Here is a 19,772-nt window from a genome sequence, read left to right as displayed (position 1 = left end):
TTGCTATGAAAGCAAAGGAATGTGTTTGTACACTTTGTTTTCCCCAAAAATGGCAGGCTAACAATGTACCACAAGAGTAGCACATGCATGTTCAGACTGAAAAAGAAGTTAGTAAACTGTACTGACAATTTTCAACCAAATCTACCCAATGGGGGCTCTCCTCACCTGCAACAATGAGAAATCCATCCAACAGCTGGAAGAGTCCATAGGCCAATGGGAAACTAAGCATCTGGACCAACTGCTTGGTGGTGAAAGACAGCTGGAGCATGGTGACGCACATCTGAATATTCTGAGCTCCAGTTTCTAAGGAAATCGTCCTGCACCTACCAAGGAAAGCATTTTTCAAAAGTTACTAGCACTAAGGACTCTTCTTAAATTTTTCTGTATAGCAATAAATGTAAGCTATGAGGTTAGGCCACTAAAAATGTTTACTCATTTAATAATTATTTGCTGGGTGTGTCTGCTCTGCAGGTGGCCTTCCCGAGAGGCACTTCAGAACAGGACCCTAGGAATCTGCCTGAGGAATCTGGGAGGAAAGACATGATCGACACACAGGAAAGGTCCAGTAACAACACAAGACAAAATATGATCGTGGGTCAGGGAGTTGGTATAAAAATTCAGAAAAGTGGCATAAATGGTTAGAGAAGGCTTTAAAGAGGTAAAAAAGGCAGATGAAACGGTGATGGTGGGAGAGCCACTGAATGTGGGACGGTGGCTGCAATTAACGTTCCAGGGACGGGTATGAGCTGTGCCTACTAGGAGGCAGTACATGTGCCGTGAGCCAGTCTGCGTGGAGTGAGGATTGGAGAGGAGAATGGAAAGGTGAATTAGAGATATGAAACAGGAGGAATGAAATAAAACTTGAAGGTAAACATAAAAACCCTAAATGAAAGCCAATGTCTAAAACCACCTGTCTAAAATTCTTTGGTGAAAGAGTTTAGGAACACAATTTTCCTTCTTTCTACTTTTCTGTAGTTTTCTAATTGCAAAAAAAGAGAGAGAGAGAGATAAGCCTCACTTGAAAAAGAAAAATCAGGAGGGAGTAAAAGGAAGACATTAGCAGGACATCGTGGGTTGGGTTAAGCAGTTTCATCTGTCTTCAGTTTATAAAGGGGGTCTTCGGGTTTCTACAGATGGAAGTGAAGAGAGGAAAGAGGTGTTTCAGAATATAAACCAGCATCTCTCTACAAGCTGGTTTGGAATATGGAGGTAACCAGGGGAGGTATAATGTGGGCATGAAAATACTGGTACAGGGCAAGTTCTGCAGCTCTTTTTTTATTTGTGCTTTCTCTCTGGCTTGCTTTGCTTTGCTTTCTTTAGACCACTCTCCTTTCAGACCCTACCAATTACTTGATATGATTAAGCTACAAAGTTGGACCTCAAACCTGGACCATTCACAAGGCAAATGCAGTATATCAATCCTGATCTTTCTCTAGTCATCAGGTATAGAAAAAAACCAAGATTGTTAACTACATTTGGCCATAGGAATACTTCCTCTCCAGATTCAGTTATATTTCAACCACTCAGAAGTCTGTGTTCCTGATTATTGGCTTTGCAAAAAACTCCAGTTCAACTCCTAACTCCGCCACATTCTGGCTCTATGAACTTGGTCACGTTACGTAATGTCTTGAAGGATCGCTCATCTATAGAATGAGAGTACTAATAATAACTACTACTCAGGCTTGCAGTAAAAAGTAAACGAGATACCACAGACAGAGTCTTACCCTGTACCTGGGATAATCCTAAATGTTCCCCAAGTAGACTAAAAAGAGATTTCTACTACAAAATAAAAATCCAAATACATACCACTTTCTGTTCTCTTTTACTTAAATCTATCTTGGAAGCTTGTTCATCTCCCAAACCCCACCTCTGAAGTTCAACCACCTAGTTCACTTTTCTTCAGTTACTCTTTTTTCACTTCAGAAGTGGTACATACTTATTGGAAACCTCAGGAAATATGCCCCCAAAATTAATAAACTAAAATTACTCTTAATTCTACTACTCAAAATTAAACAGTATTAGCATATGGTGTATTTCTTCCAGTATTTTTCCATGCATAAAATTTTTTTGCTTTCTTCCACAAAATGGGAATCAAAATGTATCCCATTTTCTATTCTCTTTTAAATTTATCTTTTAAGTATTTTCCAAAAGCATTAAAATTGATGCATCATATTCTATCACATAGACATACCATGAATTAAGCATCTCCCTATTGTTAGATATTTAATTGTTTCTATTTTTAGATTTATAAATAACACTGCAATTAACATCCTTGCACATCAATATTTGTGTGCTTATCTGAGAGTCCTAGCTTCAGGACAGATTTCTAGAAGTAAAATCACTGAGTGAACAGCTATAAATATGTATAAGGCTATTGATATGACTAAACTGCCTTCCAATGAGTTTTTGACAATTTATGTTCCCTCCAACATTGTATGTTAATACTCATCTATAGATACAACAACATGGAGTATTACCATTTTTAATATTTCACAAATTTATAAATTATATGCCCCAACTTGTAATGATAATATGTCAGATAAATTCCTTTCTTATGTCTCCAGTTTGTCCTTTCTCTTCTTGTCCCTTAGAACTAACACTTTTATAGAATTTGGCATAAGTTGTGGGTAAATGTTTCATCTCTTGAATTTTGCTCATACTCTAGAATGATCTCTATATTTAATGAGACCATCTCACCCCTATCTGATTACTAGAATAAGAAGAGAAATGTGTCCGGATTTCAACACATGGTGTTAACACCCCAATCCTAATTTCACAGATTACAACTTCCCATCAATCTGGTCTTTACTCTCATTTACATTAAGAACTACCATGATCTTTTCACCCTCTCTGTGTTGAGTTATCCTGTTCCATCCACCTTGTAAGTCAAAACTCTCCATGCCTCCTGACACAGCCAGGCAGCAAAGCCTGCCAGTGGCTATTTACTTTATCCTCCTCCAAAAAAGTGTAGGGATCATTGAACTGTACCTCTGCCAAGACTGGTGGGTAAGAAGTGCCAGCAGAAAGCCCGTGACATGGCCAATCAAAGGAAAGATGAAACTGATGGTCAGAAGAGTGATGTCTGAATTCCAAGATCCTTTTGCCAACACCACACCAGCAACTGCGACCACCAAAAGGAGGACCCCACCAACAATGGCCCCAATCTAAAGCAAACCAATAAAATACATGTAAACATTGTGGTCTTTTAGTTCTATTTTGAAAAGTCCATCACTGTTCTAAGAAGCCAGGAACCTAGGTGTTTTGGAACAAAGAGGGGACTTACCACCAAATCCAATCTCATTCTATGGAAAAGAAACTTAAGCTCCAAACTGGTCAACTGACTTGGCTAAGCTGGAAACTGGTGAGGGTTGACACAATCTAAGCCTTATTTTATGTATTGTTTGCCTTGAAGTAGAGGATTTTGCCAGAAGGAACGGGTAGTGAAGATTTTCATGGATAGGACAAATTCATGAGACAAGTGAAATTTGGCAATAAGTCTCCAATACCCGGCTACAGGCACTTCTCAGATCCTTCACTGGTAACCTCTTGTCTGAGGTCTGTCCTGCCTCGCCATCTGCCACTCTCTTCCTACCCCCCCCCTCAGTTGCCAGTGGCTCCTTATTTGATCCCTGTCCTTCTCTCCTCCAAGTGAAATGCACCCATTCTTTACTAGACAATGTGGGCTGACATTAATGTAACATAAGTACTAAGAGATACCTCTTTCCTCTCCCAAATGAATACTATTCTTCCTTGTATTGTTCAGCAAAAACAAGAAACCAACAAAAAGGAATTTCCAATAGTTTGAGTTTTAGATCAGAGAGAAAGGAAGCCAGACCCAGACTATTTGGAGGAAATTAGGACTTTGACAAGCTCCCATTCATGTCATGTAGACAACTAAGTATGTAGACAACCTAGTACGGCGTCAACTGGGATTTGAAATGTTTTGAGGTATGAAAGAAGGTGGTCACGGGGAGCAGAACAAAGCCAAAACAAACCAATGCACCGTAGACCTGCTCCAAGATTATTTTTACTGCTCAACACAAAGACAGACTGGGCCACTGCTTAATGAGAAGATGCTAGAACACACAAAGAAGTCCTCTGATTGTCAGAATCCCTCTTTGTCTTTCTATCATAAAAGGATTTCAAAGTTTAAAAATTTACCAAGAGCAATGTGTTCAGAAAATATGTCATATCTAAAATTAACAAAGGACCAAGAACATAACATGAAACTATATCAAAATAATGATTAACTTATCCTAGTTTTCTACTAAGATGCTCCAGAATATTTATGCATATTATTAAGTACTTTTTGCCACACAGCCTATGAAATAGGCAAAAGAAAGGGGTTTTAAATCTGCTCTTCACATACAATAAATGTCACCTACAGAAAATCTACGTGATTTCTCCACTGACACTAAGGGACTAACAGAGAATCTGGAAACACCAAAATTAACAAAACAGAGTACATGATAGTACTTTATCAGAAATAGAGTATTTGAAAAGTAAGAGGTTCCCATGATCACACTCGGTCCTCTTGTTTTGCAAACAAAATTACAGCATACACAACCGCGCTGGCCATTCCCTCCCACTGAAATCACAGTCTCCCACTCAAATGCAATCCAAATGTGCAACACTGAAGCCTTCCTCCAGCTCTCTGTCTGCTTGTCAACCCCTCTTCCCCACTTCATCTCACTGGAGGAATCGTGGGAGTTGTTCCGTCTTGTGCCAAAAGGAGAAAGCAGCAGCCTCTGGTGTGGGTACGTGGAGAGGCATGTGGGGCTACAACAAGAACGAAATCATAAACCCCAAACTCAAATGAACTGAGATGTATTCGTTGAACCTCCAATTAGCTCTAAACATCTGTTTCTCTAGAAATGTAAAATGTAAGTAGGGCATCGTAAAAGTCTTCATAAAGCAGCGCGTGACGCAATCTTACATCTTCCAAAATGATTCATACTTGGAAAAATTGAAAACACCCTAGGTTGTTGACACGTTTGTTGAGAATGCCTCAACATTATTTAAAGCTATTCTTATATTTTTAAAAGTCATTTTTAGGTATTTAAAAGTTATTTTAGAGATCTTTCTCACACAAGGACATGTGCCTGCTCCTCCAGCAGACAGAGGATAATGCTGGGAAGTCAAGAAGAGGTAGGAGGTTCTAGCTGCCATCACTCCATGGCCAGACTCCTCAGTGCATTCTGCACAATTTCACTCTGACAGTTGTTCACCTGGTCAGCAGCCCTTGTTTGTGTGCACAAACTACAACCTCGGAAGCTTCTTCAGGAATGCTTCTGAAACCCACCCCCCCACTTTTTCATGGAAACACCCCTACTCTTCATCTTGGGCCTCCACCCCTGCACACCCGACCAGCATTGACCTCAACAGCACTCATGTGGAGCCTGGTAAAGACATGGGCTCTGGGCTCTCTCTGGCCACACACACGCTGTAGCTTTATAGTCACTAAAGCAAGAGTCCCACACTCGCCAGTGTGTCCTAAGCCTCAGTGTGTGGGCCAAAGGGAATGACAGAGCATGGCTGACAAGAGCGGAAGAAATAGGGAGGCTAGATCCAAAAACACAGGACACGTAAGGAAAAATGCTGAGGATGGGGTTGTATCCAACTGGCCCGTCTGTTCCAGTCACTGTCTCCATCTGTCTTTCCAGTCTCTGCGTGTAAGGATGCATTTACCACCATTGGGAGCTGCTTACCTTGAGAATGATTTTGGATTGCTTAGGCCACCTGTAATTCACATAGATTCCGAAGGCCACGGGGATGGTCAGGCACACAAGGGTGATTCCTGGAGAGAAGAAAAATCCATCAGACGGTATCCCCTCTCCCCTGGACTGCCCAGTCCTCAACCATGTCTATTTCCATTAGATAAAGGCTTTAATTAAGGCTGCATTTTATTTCTGGATCCACCTCCAAATGTAAAGAAAGAAAAGAAAACCTCTGGAAGACGGTGTTTGAAGGGTATACATTATGACTGAATGCCACTGTTCATGTCCCATCATTTCTCTCTCAAAATCCCTCTGATGATGATGTGGAATTTTAGAGACGACCAGAAATGTAAAAATTAGAAAACAGGAGGAGTTGGCAAACTTCTTCGATTGCTACGCAGGGGGTCACCCCTCTATGACCACAGCTCTCATTTCCCCCATTTAAAGCCAACGGGTCATCTGTTTCACAAAGTAAAGAATACCTATTGCAGATATAAAAACAGTGTCTGTTCCACATACCAAAGCAATTTCTCACATTCTGCAAGTGTAGCCAAGTAACCCAAAGGTGGGCAGGGAAAAAATGCCTTCTAATTAGCCCAAGTGAATAAAAGCATTGAAGGCAGGCTCCACAGAGCAGAGGTCCACTTGCTTCCAAATCTGGCCAAATGCCTGCAAAACTGGCTGCAAAGTTATATGAGTTGCTCCTAATATGTTGGGTTTTGTTCACAAGTGCCTTTTAGAGTATATTACCTAAACAGAATATGTAAACAACTTGCTAATTAGAAAAAGTTGTGCATAAAATTATGTTTCCAATAATTCACTCAAATTTTACAAATTCAGTGGGCTCCAGTGGTTAGGGGAACATGGCTCTATTTGAGTTTTTGAACTGTGGGCCCTGGGCTGTAAAGCTCTCCAAGTGATTACTTGAGACTCCAGACAAGACAGTTTTAAGAATCACAGTTTCAGCCAATTCTCCAAAGACTCTGAGCAAAGGAGACTAACCAGATCATTTCACCAAGGTTTTCTTCCCAGCCTAGTAAGTCGACTGAGATCTTTAGAAAAAGGAAGAGTTTGGGGCGCCGGGGTGGCTCAGTCTTTAAGCATATTTTTGGCTCAGGTCGTGATCCCAGGGTCCTGAAATCGAGGCCAGTGTTGGATGTCCCACTCTGCTGGAAGCCTGCTTCTCCCTCTCCCACTCCCCCTGCTTGTGTTTCCTCTCTCACTCTCTGTCAAATAAATAAATGAAGTCTTTTTTTTTTTTTTTTTGGACAGAGAGAGAGTGCTCAAGTAGGCAGAGAGGCAGGCAGAGAGGGAGGGGGAAGCAGGCTCCCTGCTGAGCAGAGAGCCCAATGCGGGGCTTGATCCCAGGACTCTGAGATCGTGACCTGAGCCGAAGGCAGAGGCTTAACGCACTGAGCCACCCAGTCACCCCTAAAATCTTTTTAAAATGGGGGACAGAATTTAATGAGAAATGATGGTCTTGAAAGGAGCTATGGAAGAAATATGGATATGGTTGTGGCATGAGGATACGCTCTAATAATGGAAAGGAATCATTCATGTTGGATCAGTAAAAACGTCAAGGCTCACAGGCCATGTGAAAACTGGAGTTTTGGGAAGTAAGGTCTCATTAGACACACTGTGATCCAGTTAACCTTTGGATCTTAACAAGACCAATGGCTTTGTAGTGCACTATATAAGCATGTTTTTAATAAGTAACTTCTCTTTATTTTCAGATGGGAACTCTTGTAAGGTTAAAACCTTGCATTTTGCCATCAGATCCCTGAGTCAGAATTCAATTCTTCAACGATCAGCAGCACAAACTTGGTAAGTTTACTTAACAGATTCTATGGAAGTGGAACCAGTCATAGAATCTATATAGAAGGGTTGGAGAACGTGTTCATTTAGAAACCCACAGAGAGGACATGCATACCAAACAACAGCTCTTATCATTCCCATCACCATTACTACTACTATTACTATTACTATTCCGTTCCATCAGCCCCATACAGACCTATGTTCTGATACGGGATGGTAAGATTCTGCTCAAGATTCCAGGACAAAGTGTAGACATACAGGCAGAGTGGCATCATTCCCAGAGCGGCCACTGTGGAACAGGTTGTCATGGTGATGCTGAAAGTGAAATTAAAATGATGCTTAAGAGGAGAAGATTGAGGGTTGCCTGGCTTGCTCAGTCAGTGGAGCGTATGACACTTGATCTCAGGGTCATGAGTTCAAGCCCCACACTGGGCATGGCGCCTACTTTAAAAAAAAAAAAAACAAAAAGAGGAAGAGTTTGAAACGATGGATTTAAGTCCTGACCAAAAGCAACACCCAGGGCACACCTTTGAGATTACGTGGGGGCAAGTTACTTGAAGCTCACTCCTGTCTTGTGATTCAACAAATGGTAGCTGTGTTTGTGGTCTAGAAAGAGATTTCCAGCAGTATTTGATGCTCATCCATTAACCCATATATATTTGAGAACCTACTTGTCCTCAGTGTTCTGGTAGGTACCATAGGGGTTTTGTTGTTATTGTTGTTGTTTTTGCTTTATATAGTTTTTTTTCCAATTGAGCTATAAATCATAAAGCATAAAATTCATTATTTTAAGTGCTTAAATATATTCACAAGACTGTGCAACATTCTGTATTTCCATAATTTTTTATCAACCCAAACAGAAACCCCACCCCCTTAGCCGTTGCTCCTCATGCTCTTCTTTTCCTAGTCCCTGGCAACCAGTGATCCACTTTCTGTCTTTATAGGATTTCCCATTCTGGACCATTCATATGAATACCATCATATAATATGTGGCCTTTTTTTGTGTGTCTGGCCTCTTTCACTTAGCATAATGTTTTTGAGCGTCAGCCACATTTTATATTTTTTTTAATTTTATGTATTTGGCAGACAGAGATCACAAGTAGGCAGAGAGGCAGGCAGAGTGAGAGGGAGAAACAGGCTCCCCGCTGAGCAGAGAGCCTGATGTGGGGCTCGATCCCAGGACCCTGAGATCATGACCTGAGCCAAAGGCAGAGGCTTTAACCCACTGAGCCATCCAGGTGCCCCTCAGCCACATTTTAGCACGTATCAGCATGCCATTCCTTTTCATGACAGGGTAATAGTCTATTGCGTGGGTAGACCACATTATTGCTGCCCTTCCATTAACTGAGAGACATTTGAGAAGTTTCCAATTTTTGGCTATTATGAATAATGCAGCTATGAATATGTGTGCACAACTTTTTGTGCAGACATGAATTCAGTTCTCTCAGGTGGATACAAGCAGTGGAACTGGTGGATCACAGCTGACCTTGCTCAGGAAATGCTATTTCCAAAACTGCACCATTTTACACACCTGCCATCAATCCATGAAGGTGTCCTGTTAAAAATGTTTGCCTTAGGAACACCTGGGTGGCTCAGTCAGTTGAGCGTCCGACTCTTGGCTTCGGCTCAGGTCATGATCTCATGGGTCTTGGATCAAGCCCCGTGGAGAGCTCCACATTCAGCAGCCGTCTGCTTGGATATTCTCTCCCTCTCCTGCTTCCCCTGTTCTCTTTCTCTCAAATAAGTAAATCTTTTTTTTAAATGTTTGTATTTTTAGAAGTTTGCATAAATATTCATAAGGAATATTGGTCTGTAACTTTGTACTTGCATAATTTCTTTGTCTAATTTTGCTACCACGAAATGGAAATAGGGCAAGTTTGCCACAAGGCTAAGCATTTGCCCAGCGTGAAGTGTTATAAATATCTGTCAGAAGAAGTTACCCAAACGCCGCATGCACCAAGATTCCAAGGGACAGAAAAGGGACCCCACAGCACAAATTCTCAGACAGAACAAGCTGGACAGAGCCAGAGAATTTACAGAACCATAGCAAGAAAGAATTGATGTGGGATGCTAGACTCAATTAGAAGTCTGCTTTGAATTCTAATGTTGTATAATCCCATGATTAGAAAGAGGAATTGGAGTGGTGAGCTGCGATCGAAAGTAAGATTTCTGGACTCCCAAATGGTGCTGTACTTGACAAAAGAACTGGTCACTTAGCATCAACCTGGGCGGGGGTGGGGGGGGGCGGGGAGACACACTAAGTTAGGGATGACAACAGGACATGCATCAGAAACATCCTGGGTGGGCAAAGGAAAAGTCAGGACCACAGCTGCTGTCAGCACTAGACTGGGAATCTGGCCATCTTGGGAAGTGAAATGTAAGTGCAGGAGCTGAATGAACCAAACGCACAGCCACGCCGCACAGCTTTACCGGGAAAACAAATGACAATAATCAGAACAGAGTTTTGGTCTTGGTTAAACAAAGCTGGAATGATTTCTTTTTTTTTTTTTTTTTAAGATTTTATTTATGTACTTGACAGAGAGAGAAACAGTGAGAGAGGGAACATAGGCAGAGGGGTAGGAGAGGGAGAAGCAGGCTTCCCGCCAAGCAGGGAGCCCGATGTGGGGCTCCATCGCAGGACCCTGGGATCAGGACCTAAGCCGAAGGCAGACGCTTAAGGACTGAGTCACCCAGCCACCCCAAAGCTGGGATGATTTCTCATAGACAATTCATTTCTCTTTGTTGTGATTGAGAGTGTCTCCAAGTGAAAAGGATAACAAATTTAGTACTGAGTCTTGAGGATTTGCAAGTACATTAATATATAGGAGTAAAAATCCTTTCATTTAGAATCTTTAAAGACCCTTTTTCCTTTTTTTTTTTCTCTTTTTAAGAAGATGGGGAGGGGGGCGCCTGGGTGGCTCAGTGGATTAAGCCGCTGCCTTCGGCTCAGGTCATGATCTCGGGATCCTGAGATCGAGCCCCACGTCGGGCTCTCTGCTCCGCAGGGAGCCTGCTTCCTCCTCTCTCTCTGCCTGCCTCCCTGCCTACTTGTGATCTCTCTCTCTGTCAAATAAATAAAATAAAATCTTTAAAAAAAAAGAAAAAAGAAGAAGACGGGGAGGGGCAGAGTGAGAGGGAGGGAGAAAATAAGCAGGCTCCGTGCCCAGTGTTGAGCTCATGTGGGGCTCGATCTCACGACCCTGAGATCATGACCCATAAAAACTCTTGACTACCACAGTTTTATTGCAGCGTACGGAATGCTATTGCTTCATAAATTTATTATATATTGTTTCTATTTTTTCCAAATATATAAAGCCTTATTTTTCTAAGTCTTTACATTTCTTAACTGGAGAACAGGAATTAGTCACACAGTAAAATGCACAGCTTCGTGCAAGGAGGAAAGCATGCATAATGAGAGACCAGGGGCACAGGGAGCAGACCCCCTACTCAGGACAAGGGCGAGGGAGGGGGGCCACGGTGCATGTAGAGAAAGAGCAGAGGAGTGGACGGAGAGCTAGGAGAACATGCTTCTTGAATTCTGAGAAGAGCCCTCGAATAAAAGCTAAATGTCAACAGAAGATCAAAAAGGATGAGAGCCCAAGAAGTAGATTTGGGACCATCTAACCTTCCCCCAGTTTTCTGTGCCTCCACCTCAGAACCATCCTTTCCTCCTCCACCTCCGCTCCCAACTCCCAAGCGTGGGCTGTCCTTTGTCCCCCTCTGGGTGACAGAACCAGTGAAAGAGTCAGTAAAATTAGGGGAACTAGGTAAATGGAAATCAGATGTCCTTCAGGCCAATAAAATGTTTTTTAATTGCAGGGCAAAATTACACAACCTGTCTAAGCACGTACAAACTGTTTCTAGACAGTTAATGCTGCTCTGTTTGAAGAGGCGAGGCAAATAGAGCATCACATAACACAACCCGGGGGTAGAGCTAGAGTCTGGATCCAGGAGACTGGATCCAGGAGACTGGAAACCTTTGAAGAGTCATTGTTTGAGTGCTCACCGCAGACTGCCTTGCGCAGAGGACACACCCACTCTGCATCCGGGGCACAGATGGCCAAAAGACTGAGAGGCACACCACTTCCCAGCCCACCTCGGGAGTGCACCTTTATGGGAAACTGATTAGCACGGCTCCCAGTCTGAAGATTCAGGATTTTTTCTATCAGATTCTACATGGAGGGGCTTTGCTGTAAATACAGTATGATGCATACATGGCTTGGGGATATCGAAAGCATTTTCTGCCCAAACCTGGTTGGCCATGCGCTTATCCTTTCTCAGTGCTGCGGTGTAGCTCTCTGCACTTAGAATGTTCATCCTGGAGGAACAGCTGGCATTGCCCTCTAGACATTTTTATTGGCCTTACTTTATATACCGTACCCTACACCAGTGCTTGTTACCTATCGATGTGTGGCAGGCGGGCTAACTGAGTTGCTTGAGGACAAGGACCTTATTGGCTTTGAACCTGGCAGTCTCATGCTATGGCACGTTGGAGGAGCTCTTTAACTAATTACTGAATAAATGTATGAATCAAAGAATGAGCCAATGTGTCAGTACATTGGTGCTAGGACAATGCTCTCTCTGCCTTCCTCCTGTCATGTATCTGAAAGTGAACCTTGAAAATCTTAGTGAAATGATCCCTTTACACTGAATTGCAGTGGCAAACATCTCAGTACTAACCCAGAAAAAGAGAGGTTTTCTACTAAATAACTAAAATCAAGCTTTTTCAATTACAAATGTAAATAACATTTTAAGGAGCAAATATTTAGCTGATGGGTACCCTTTTCAGAACTCCAGACTTAGGGGGCACGTGGGTGGCTCAGTCGGTTAAGTGTCTGCCTTCAGCTTAGGTCATGATCTTAGGTCCTGGACTGAGCCCCTCTGGGGCTGCCTACTCAGCAAGGAGACTGCTTCTCTCTCTCCCTCTGCCTCTCACCTCCCGCCCCTCACTCATGCTTTCTCTCTGTGTCTCTCAAATAAATAAAATCTTTAAAAAATTTTTTAGTTAAAAAAAAAAGGAAACCCAGACCTAGGTAATTCACAAGTGATTGTATATTTCTCTTCTCTTATTTGTTTTAATCAGTCCTTCTATTTTCTTTTTTAGTTTTTTGTTTCCTTAAGTTTTTCTTTTACACACTCCTGTTTTATAGTTGCTTGTTCAATGAATAGAGGCCTTTTCTTTCTTCTTTCTTTTTAGCTTTGTTTTTTTCTTTTAAAGCAATCACACAGTACACCTTACTCTGCGGTGATTGCTTTCTTCCTCCCCTTAATCACAGATATCCCTTCAGGGCAATACATGTAGCTTAAATTCTTTCGCTTAAAGAATGCAGAATACACCGTAATCTAAATATGCCATGTCTTCAATCACTTCATTAGTGATGAATAAATTGCTTTGAGTGCTTTTCCACTATAAACAAAGTTATGATAAACATTCTTATATGTATTTCACTTGAAATAATTCTTTTATTTCTGTAGAATAGATTCCTCAAAATGGAATTGCTATGTCAAAAGTTTTTTATTTCAATAGGTACCACCATATTATTTTCTAAAAACACTGTTACATTTCACAATCTTGCCCAGTACTGGATACAATCAATCCCTTTTAATTCTCATGAGAACACTGAAAAATACACCTCTTAGGGGGCCTGGGTGTCTCAGCTGGTTAAGTGACTGCCTTTGGCTCAGGTCATGATCCTGGAGTTCCAGGATCCAGTCCTGCATCTGACTTCCTGCTCAGTGGGGAGTCTGCTTCTCCCTCTCACCCTCCCCCATCTCATGCTTTCTCTCTCTCATTCTCTCTCTCGAATAAATAAAATCTAAAAAAAACAAAACAAAAACAAAAAAGTATACCTGTTATTTTATTATACACCTGACTTTCTATGAGCTTGTGCTTTCTTTCATACTTACTGACCTCTTGGATGTCCTCTGTAAACAGCTTTGTTTGTCTGACTTTTCCTTCTCTACCTGTAGGAGCTCTTTTAAAATTAGAGTATGTATCATCATGTATGATACAAATAGCTTCTGCAAACTTATTGTATATTTTTTACTACACTCACGGCAATACACTGAGATACTCATATCTGTCCATTTTTTTAAAAGATTGTATTTATTTGACAGAGACTGAGACAGCGAGAGAGGGAACATAAGCAGGGGGAGTGGAAGAGGGAGAAGCAGGCTTCCTGATGAAGGAATCTATCCCAGGACCCCAGGATCATGAACTGAGTCAAAGGCAGACACTTAAAGACTGAGCCACCCAGGCGCCCTCTGTCCATTTTTTTAATGGCTTCTGAGATTCTCTTGTTAAAGATTTCCTCCTATCCTACAGGTATTCAAATGTTGTCCCCACTTCTTATTTTATAGGTTGATATTTTATATTTATATTTTTAGCTCATTTAGCATTTATATTTTATATGGTGAAAGGTCTGAGGCTAATCTATGTCTTCTATATTGAGGAGCAAGTATGTCAATACTATTCTTTAAATAAATAATTTTCCAGTAAATTGAAGTGCCAACCTCCTTAAATGTTAAATGTCCAAAAGTATTCAATGTATTTTTTTCCTAAGCAAATACCAGACTCCTAATTAGTGTTTTCACATATACTAGAGCAAATACTTCCACTTAAATTTTTTTTTAAGGTTTTATCTATTTGACAGACAGAGATCACAAGTAGGCAGAGAGGCAGGCAGAAAGAGAGGAAGGGAAGCAGGCTCCACGCCAAGCAGAGGGCCCAACGCAGGACTTGATCCCAGGACCTGGGACCATGACCTGAGCCGAAGGCAAAGGCTTTAATCCACTGAGCCACCCAGGTGCCCCTCCACTTAAATTTTTCTTTTCACACTTTTCTTAGCAGTTTTTGCATATATTTTTGTTCTATATGAAGTTTAAAATTATTTTATCCTATTAAGAAAGATTGCTTGGAGCAGACTTCTTCCTACCTAGAGAACAGAGAAAGGAAGAAAAGCAGTTTGTCACAGCTCTCAAAACTATCCTTGAAGAGGGTATAAGGAAAGCTCTTCCAAATTCTTAGCCTATGATAATGCCACATTCCTTGGCTCTTGATATTACTAAGTCCTGAAAGAAATTCCACATTACATCACTTTAATCTTGAACTTCTGGAGAAGTTGCATAGCACTTTCCCACTGAATTGCTTTGGCACAAACAGCAGAGAGGCAAGATTCATAACTGTGGGAAGCAAATGTGAGATATCTATCAGACTGATTCTTTATCCCTGATTACGTAGGTTTCTGCTTCTGTCCTTTACACAAATGTTCAAGCCCATGGTGCTTGACAGATGGTGCTCTGCCAACTGTTAGAAGTACCCACGAAGTTTTTTCTCTCTCCCTCAAATGAGTAAATAAAATCTTTTTAAAAAATGGGGCACCTGGCCTGGGTGGCTCAGTGGTTTAAGTCTCTGCCTTCGGCTCAGGTCGTGATCTCAGGGTCCTGGGATCGAGTCCCGCATCGGGCTCTCTGCTCAGTGGGGAGCCTGTTTCTCCCTCTCTGCCTGCCTCTCTGCCTACTTGTGACCTCTCTCTCTGTCAAATAAATAAATAAAATATTAAAAAAAAAAATGGGGCACCTGGACGGCTCAGTCAGTGAAGCGTCCACCTTGGGCTCAGGTCATGATCGCCAGTCCTGGGACTGAGCCACATGTTGGTCTCCCTGCTCAGCGGGGAGTCTGCTTCTGCCTCTCCCTCAGCCCCTTCCCCTGCTTGTGTGCTCTCTGTCTGTCTCTCTGTCTCTCTCTCAAATGAATAAATAAAATCTTAAAAAAAAAAATACCCACAAAGCTGTAAAAGCACACAGTGAACGTGTGAGCGTACAGTGGAAGTCACACCTTTCCTTTTACTGCCATGAAATCCCAATGTAGCGTAAATGGAGGATGTGGCTAACTGGGTCTCTTGGCTGTTCACATTTAGGAAAACTGTTCGCAAAAGCTGACTTCAGTATAACAAGATTCCACTTGCGCTGAGAAGAATGGTATCACCCTCCCCAAACTATTACAGAGAATAATGAGACGGCTACAGCAAGTCTGGACAAACAGGTAAATCCTGCCCCTCCGTTAAAACAAGGAAATGACATATATACGCAGTATATGAAAACACAGTTTCTATAAGTATACCATTTTGCAATTGGATTTAAATGATGTAAAGGTTGTTTTTGTATCAAACTAATAAAATTAGGAATTCTAACATTCAAAACTATGAAAGTACACACTTGCTTCTCCACTGGAAAAAAAATTTAAAACCATGTGGCTAGGCAAATGGACATGGAGTATGCTATCAGCTCTGGTCAACCAACTTGGCCTTAGAAAAGAGTTCAAGACCAGGTTTTCTATCCCCCAATCTAAATGTTACTCCTGTCTGCTCCCTCTCCATGACAATAACTAGCATTTGTTGAGCACCACCTGCTAAGTATTATACCTCATGCTTTGAGGCATATGTTCCCTTTTCATCTACACAGTAACCATATGATGGGTATTTTTTAAGATTTATTTATTTATTTTAGAAGTGCGGAGGGGTAGAAGTAGAGGTAGGGAGAGGGAGAGACAGTGTTAAGTCAACTCTGGGCTGAGCTAGGGGCCCGACGTAGGGCTCAATCTCAGGACCCTGAGATCATGGATGTCCATGGAGTCACATGGATTCAATCGAAGCTCTGCCTCTTTTTTTTTTTTTTTAAGATTTTATTTATTTATTTGAGAGGGAAAGAGAGAGCACAGGAGAGAGGAGCAGAGGCAGAGGCTGAGGGAGAAGTAGACTCCCTGCTGAGCAAGGAGCCCAATGCAGGACTCCAAGACCCTGAGATCATGACCTGAGCCGAAGGCAGATATTTAACCAACTGAGCCATCCAGGTGCCCCAAAGTTCTGTCTTCTAAGATGATCTTCAGTTCCCTACCAGACCATGTCAGCCTGACCTGAAGAATCCAAAGTTCTATTTTTCAGGTGTCTGCTGAAGGACCAAGAGCTGCTTTAAAGGTCAAAGGCCAAAACTGGCCACTGAACCCCTCAGGCTCCAGGACGCATCTACATCCTTGGGGAAGAATGGACCTCGAATATCAAAAGTTGTCTAACTAAAGACAGTGGGAGTGGTCCTGAGTTACACCAGTGAACAGACCGCATTTCCAGAGGGGTTTTTATATCACAGAAAGGCAATCAGAAAGTTCCCTTCAGTTGTTCACTCGGCATTTGTGGAGCCCTTCCCACCGCCAGGCTGACACTGAGCGTGCAGAGGTGAGCAAGCCCTCCAGGAGACTGCAGAAGTCACGGGTCAGGCAGATGAGCAGATCAGGGCATGCCACGCCCTCCTACAGATCACATGCAGTGCATATTTTGGGGGGGCATCGGTGGCTCAGTCATTGAGCATCTGGAGTCCTGGGATCGAGCCCCACGTGGGGCTCCCTGCTCAGCGGGGAGCCTGCTTCTCCCTCTCCTACTCCCCTCTGCTTGTGTTTCCTCTCTTGCTGTCTCTTTCTGTCAAATAAATAATAAAGCCTAAAAAAAAAAAAAAGAAAAGAAAAAGTACATATTTGGTGCTGTGGGGACAGAGAGGGCAGGCATCTCTGTCAAATAGTTTCAGAAAGAACATTGAAAACTGGGGTGGGGGGGCGAGGGACACAGAATTTACAAACTGCTTTTCTTTTCCTATTGTCCAAAATACTTAAAACTTAAAAAGGCCTCAGATCCACTTTGCTTTATACCCAAAAGAATTGAAAGCAGGGACTCCAACAGATACGCGCACTCACGTTCACAGCAGCATTATTCACAAAGCCAAACGATGGGAACGACGCCGTGTCCGAGGACAGCTGAATGGATCTGGTGATCTGCACGTGCATATGTATACACGGATGTATACACACGATATACAGCCTTAAAAATGAAGGATATTCTGACTCATGATACAACATGGATGCACGCTGGAGACATTATGTTAAGTGAAATAAGTCAGAGAGAAAAGGACAGATATTATATGATTTCACTTAGATGAGACATTTAGTCCAATTCAAAGAGACAGGAGGGAGATTGTGGTTGACAGGGCCTGAAGGGGAAGGGGGTTATCGTGTAACGAGTACAGAGTTTCAGTTTGAGAAGATAAGAACTCTGGAGAGATGGCCGCTGCTGATCCACAGCAATGGCAGTGGACTAATGCAACCGAACTGTACCCTTGAACATGATTGAAATGGTGTATTTCATGTTCTGTACATTTTAAAAGGACCTCAGAGAGTCTAATGCATTGATTCTACGAAAGAGGAAATTGAGGTCCAGAGAAGTAATTATTCAAAGTCACACAGCTTCTTGAGCAGAGACGAAAACACAGACCCTGACATGGTGCTCTTTTGCCAGCCCCATACGAAGACGCATAGCATTTCGTGCCAGCTGAGATTCTAAGCACTTCGTATATATCCATTCAACCCTCAGAACAACCCATGAGGCAGGTTATGCTTCCCCCTATTTTAGAAGTGAGGAAACTGAAGCATGAAGAATTTTTAATTTTCTAGAAAGAGAGAGAGAGAGCACACAAGTGAGGAGGGGGAGCAGAGGGAGATAGAGAATCTTAAGCAGGTTCCACACTGGATGAGGAGCCCAAGGTGGGGCTCCTTCTTACAACCCTGAGATGATGACCTGAAGTCAAATAGGACACTTAAACCAACTGAGCCACCCAGGCGCCCCTGAAACATAAAGAATTTATATAATCTGCCAAGATGACCCAGTTAGTGACAGCTCTACTTGCTGGCCCCAGGGTGCACTTAACCATTACGGTATAATGCCAAATCCTAGTTTTCACGTCCTACCCTCAAAGGCAAGAATTCTGTCCATCTTTAGTACAGTAGATTGTAAAAAGGTCCCCAATTGGGGCACGTGGGTGGCTCAGTGGGTTAAACCCTCTGCCTTCGGCTCGGGTCATGGTCCTGGGGTCCTGGGATCGAGCCCCACATCGGGCTCTCTGCTCAGCCGGGATCCTGCTTCCTCCTCTCTCTCTGCCTGCCTCTCTGCCTACTTGTGATCTCTCTGTGTCAAGTGAATAAATAAAATCTTTAAAAAAAAAAAGGTCCCTTGGGCGCCTGGGTGGCTCAGTGGGTTAAGCCGCTGCCTTCGGCTCAGGTCATGATCTCAGGGTGCTGGGATCGAGTCCCGCATCGGGCTCTCTGCTCAGCAGGGAGCCTGCTTCCCTCTCTCTCTCTCTGCCTGCCTCTCTGTCTACTTGTGATCTCTCTCTCTGTCAAATAAATAAATAAATAAATCTTTAAAAAAAATAAAAAATAAAAAAATTTTTTAAAAAAAGGTCCCCAATTCTTCCCCCCCCCCCCCCCGTTCTTAGCCACGCCCTCTGCAATTTGACCTTGCAGCTCACCCATCAAGAGGCAGAAACTACTTCTCCATTCCTTGAATCTGGGCGGGTCTTGCAAAATGCACTGGCCAATGGGATGTGGTAGAAATGAGGATGAACTGGTTTCCAGCCCAGATATCAAGAGATCTTGTATGCTTCCTCTTTTTCAGAACCTGCTTCTGTCATATGATCGGGTCTAGGCTAGCCTGCTGGAGAATGAGAGACCTTGTGGAAGAGAATCCAGTAGTCCCAGATGAGGCCATCCAAGACCAATCTACATTTATCCAGTCCCCACACATGTAAAAGAACCTAGCCAAGATGAGCTGAGCTCAGTCCAAGAACAGGGTAACTTTTTAGGCTCTTCATATATATACACCAGCCTGTTGCTTTCTAGAACAATTATAATGAAGAATAATATTATGACTAGAAGGGACCAAACAGGCATTCCAGGCTGAGGGAATGGAAGTTGGGAAAGTGTGGGATATGTTCAAAGAACAGTGAGTAGTCCATTCTCACTACAGACTAGTTTGTGCTTATTGGGAAATAAACCCAGAGAAGTAGGTTAGACCTGGCTTAATGTCTACCCAGGTCTCTAGGTGTTGAGAAGCCTTTATATGCATAAGATGTCCATTTCTGTTTACAATACCATAGGGAAGTGTTATGATTTCCAGTTACAAGAAAGAGTTACCAAGTCAGGATTTAAATATAGACAGTCTGACCCAGAGCTGCCTCATTCACATACTCTAAAACCATAGTGGAGAGACCCAAGATGGAGAGAAGACTGTGAAGATGCTGCAATTGGCCAGGAAAGGAATTATGAGGGGCTGCCTTAAGGAACTGGCATTGGAGAGGAGGAGGAAGCACTGGCTGTGAGTGACAAGCGAGAGGATGGGCCACAGGTCTAGACATCGGACT

General features: G+C 42.6%; 1 protein-coding gene across 2 annotated transcripts in view; it reads right to left on the bottom strand.

The window, feature by feature from the left end:
• The window catches only part of SLC10A6 (solute carrier family 10 member 6), a 42,999-nt gene that overhangs the window by 6,426 nt on the left and 16,801 nt on the right, over positions 1–19,772 (bottom strand). For both annotated transcript variants that reach the window (XM_045998486.1, XM_045998485.1), the window contains 4 exons: positions 7,729–7,847; positions 5,709–5,797; positions 2,989–3,164; positions 166–323 (listed from right to left, as the gene is read on the bottom strand). In XM_045998486.1, coding sequence (XP_045854442.1) covers positions 166–323; positions 2,989–3,164; positions 5,709–5,797; positions 7,729–7,847 — 542 coding nt within the window. The remainder of the gene's footprint in view (positions 1–165; positions 324–2,988; positions 3,165–5,708; positions 5,798–7,728; positions 7,848–19,772) is intronic.

The sequence above is a fragment of the Meles meles genome, chromosome 2 (genome assembly GCF_922984935.1).
Source record: "Meles meles chromosome 2, mMelMel3.1 paternal haplotype, whole genome shotgun sequence".
Classification (NCBI taxonomy): domain Eukaryota; kingdom Metazoa; phylum Chordata; class Mammalia; order Carnivora; family Mustelidae; genus Meles; species Meles meles.
This window is presented reverse-complemented; position numbering and strand designations above follow the sequence as displayed.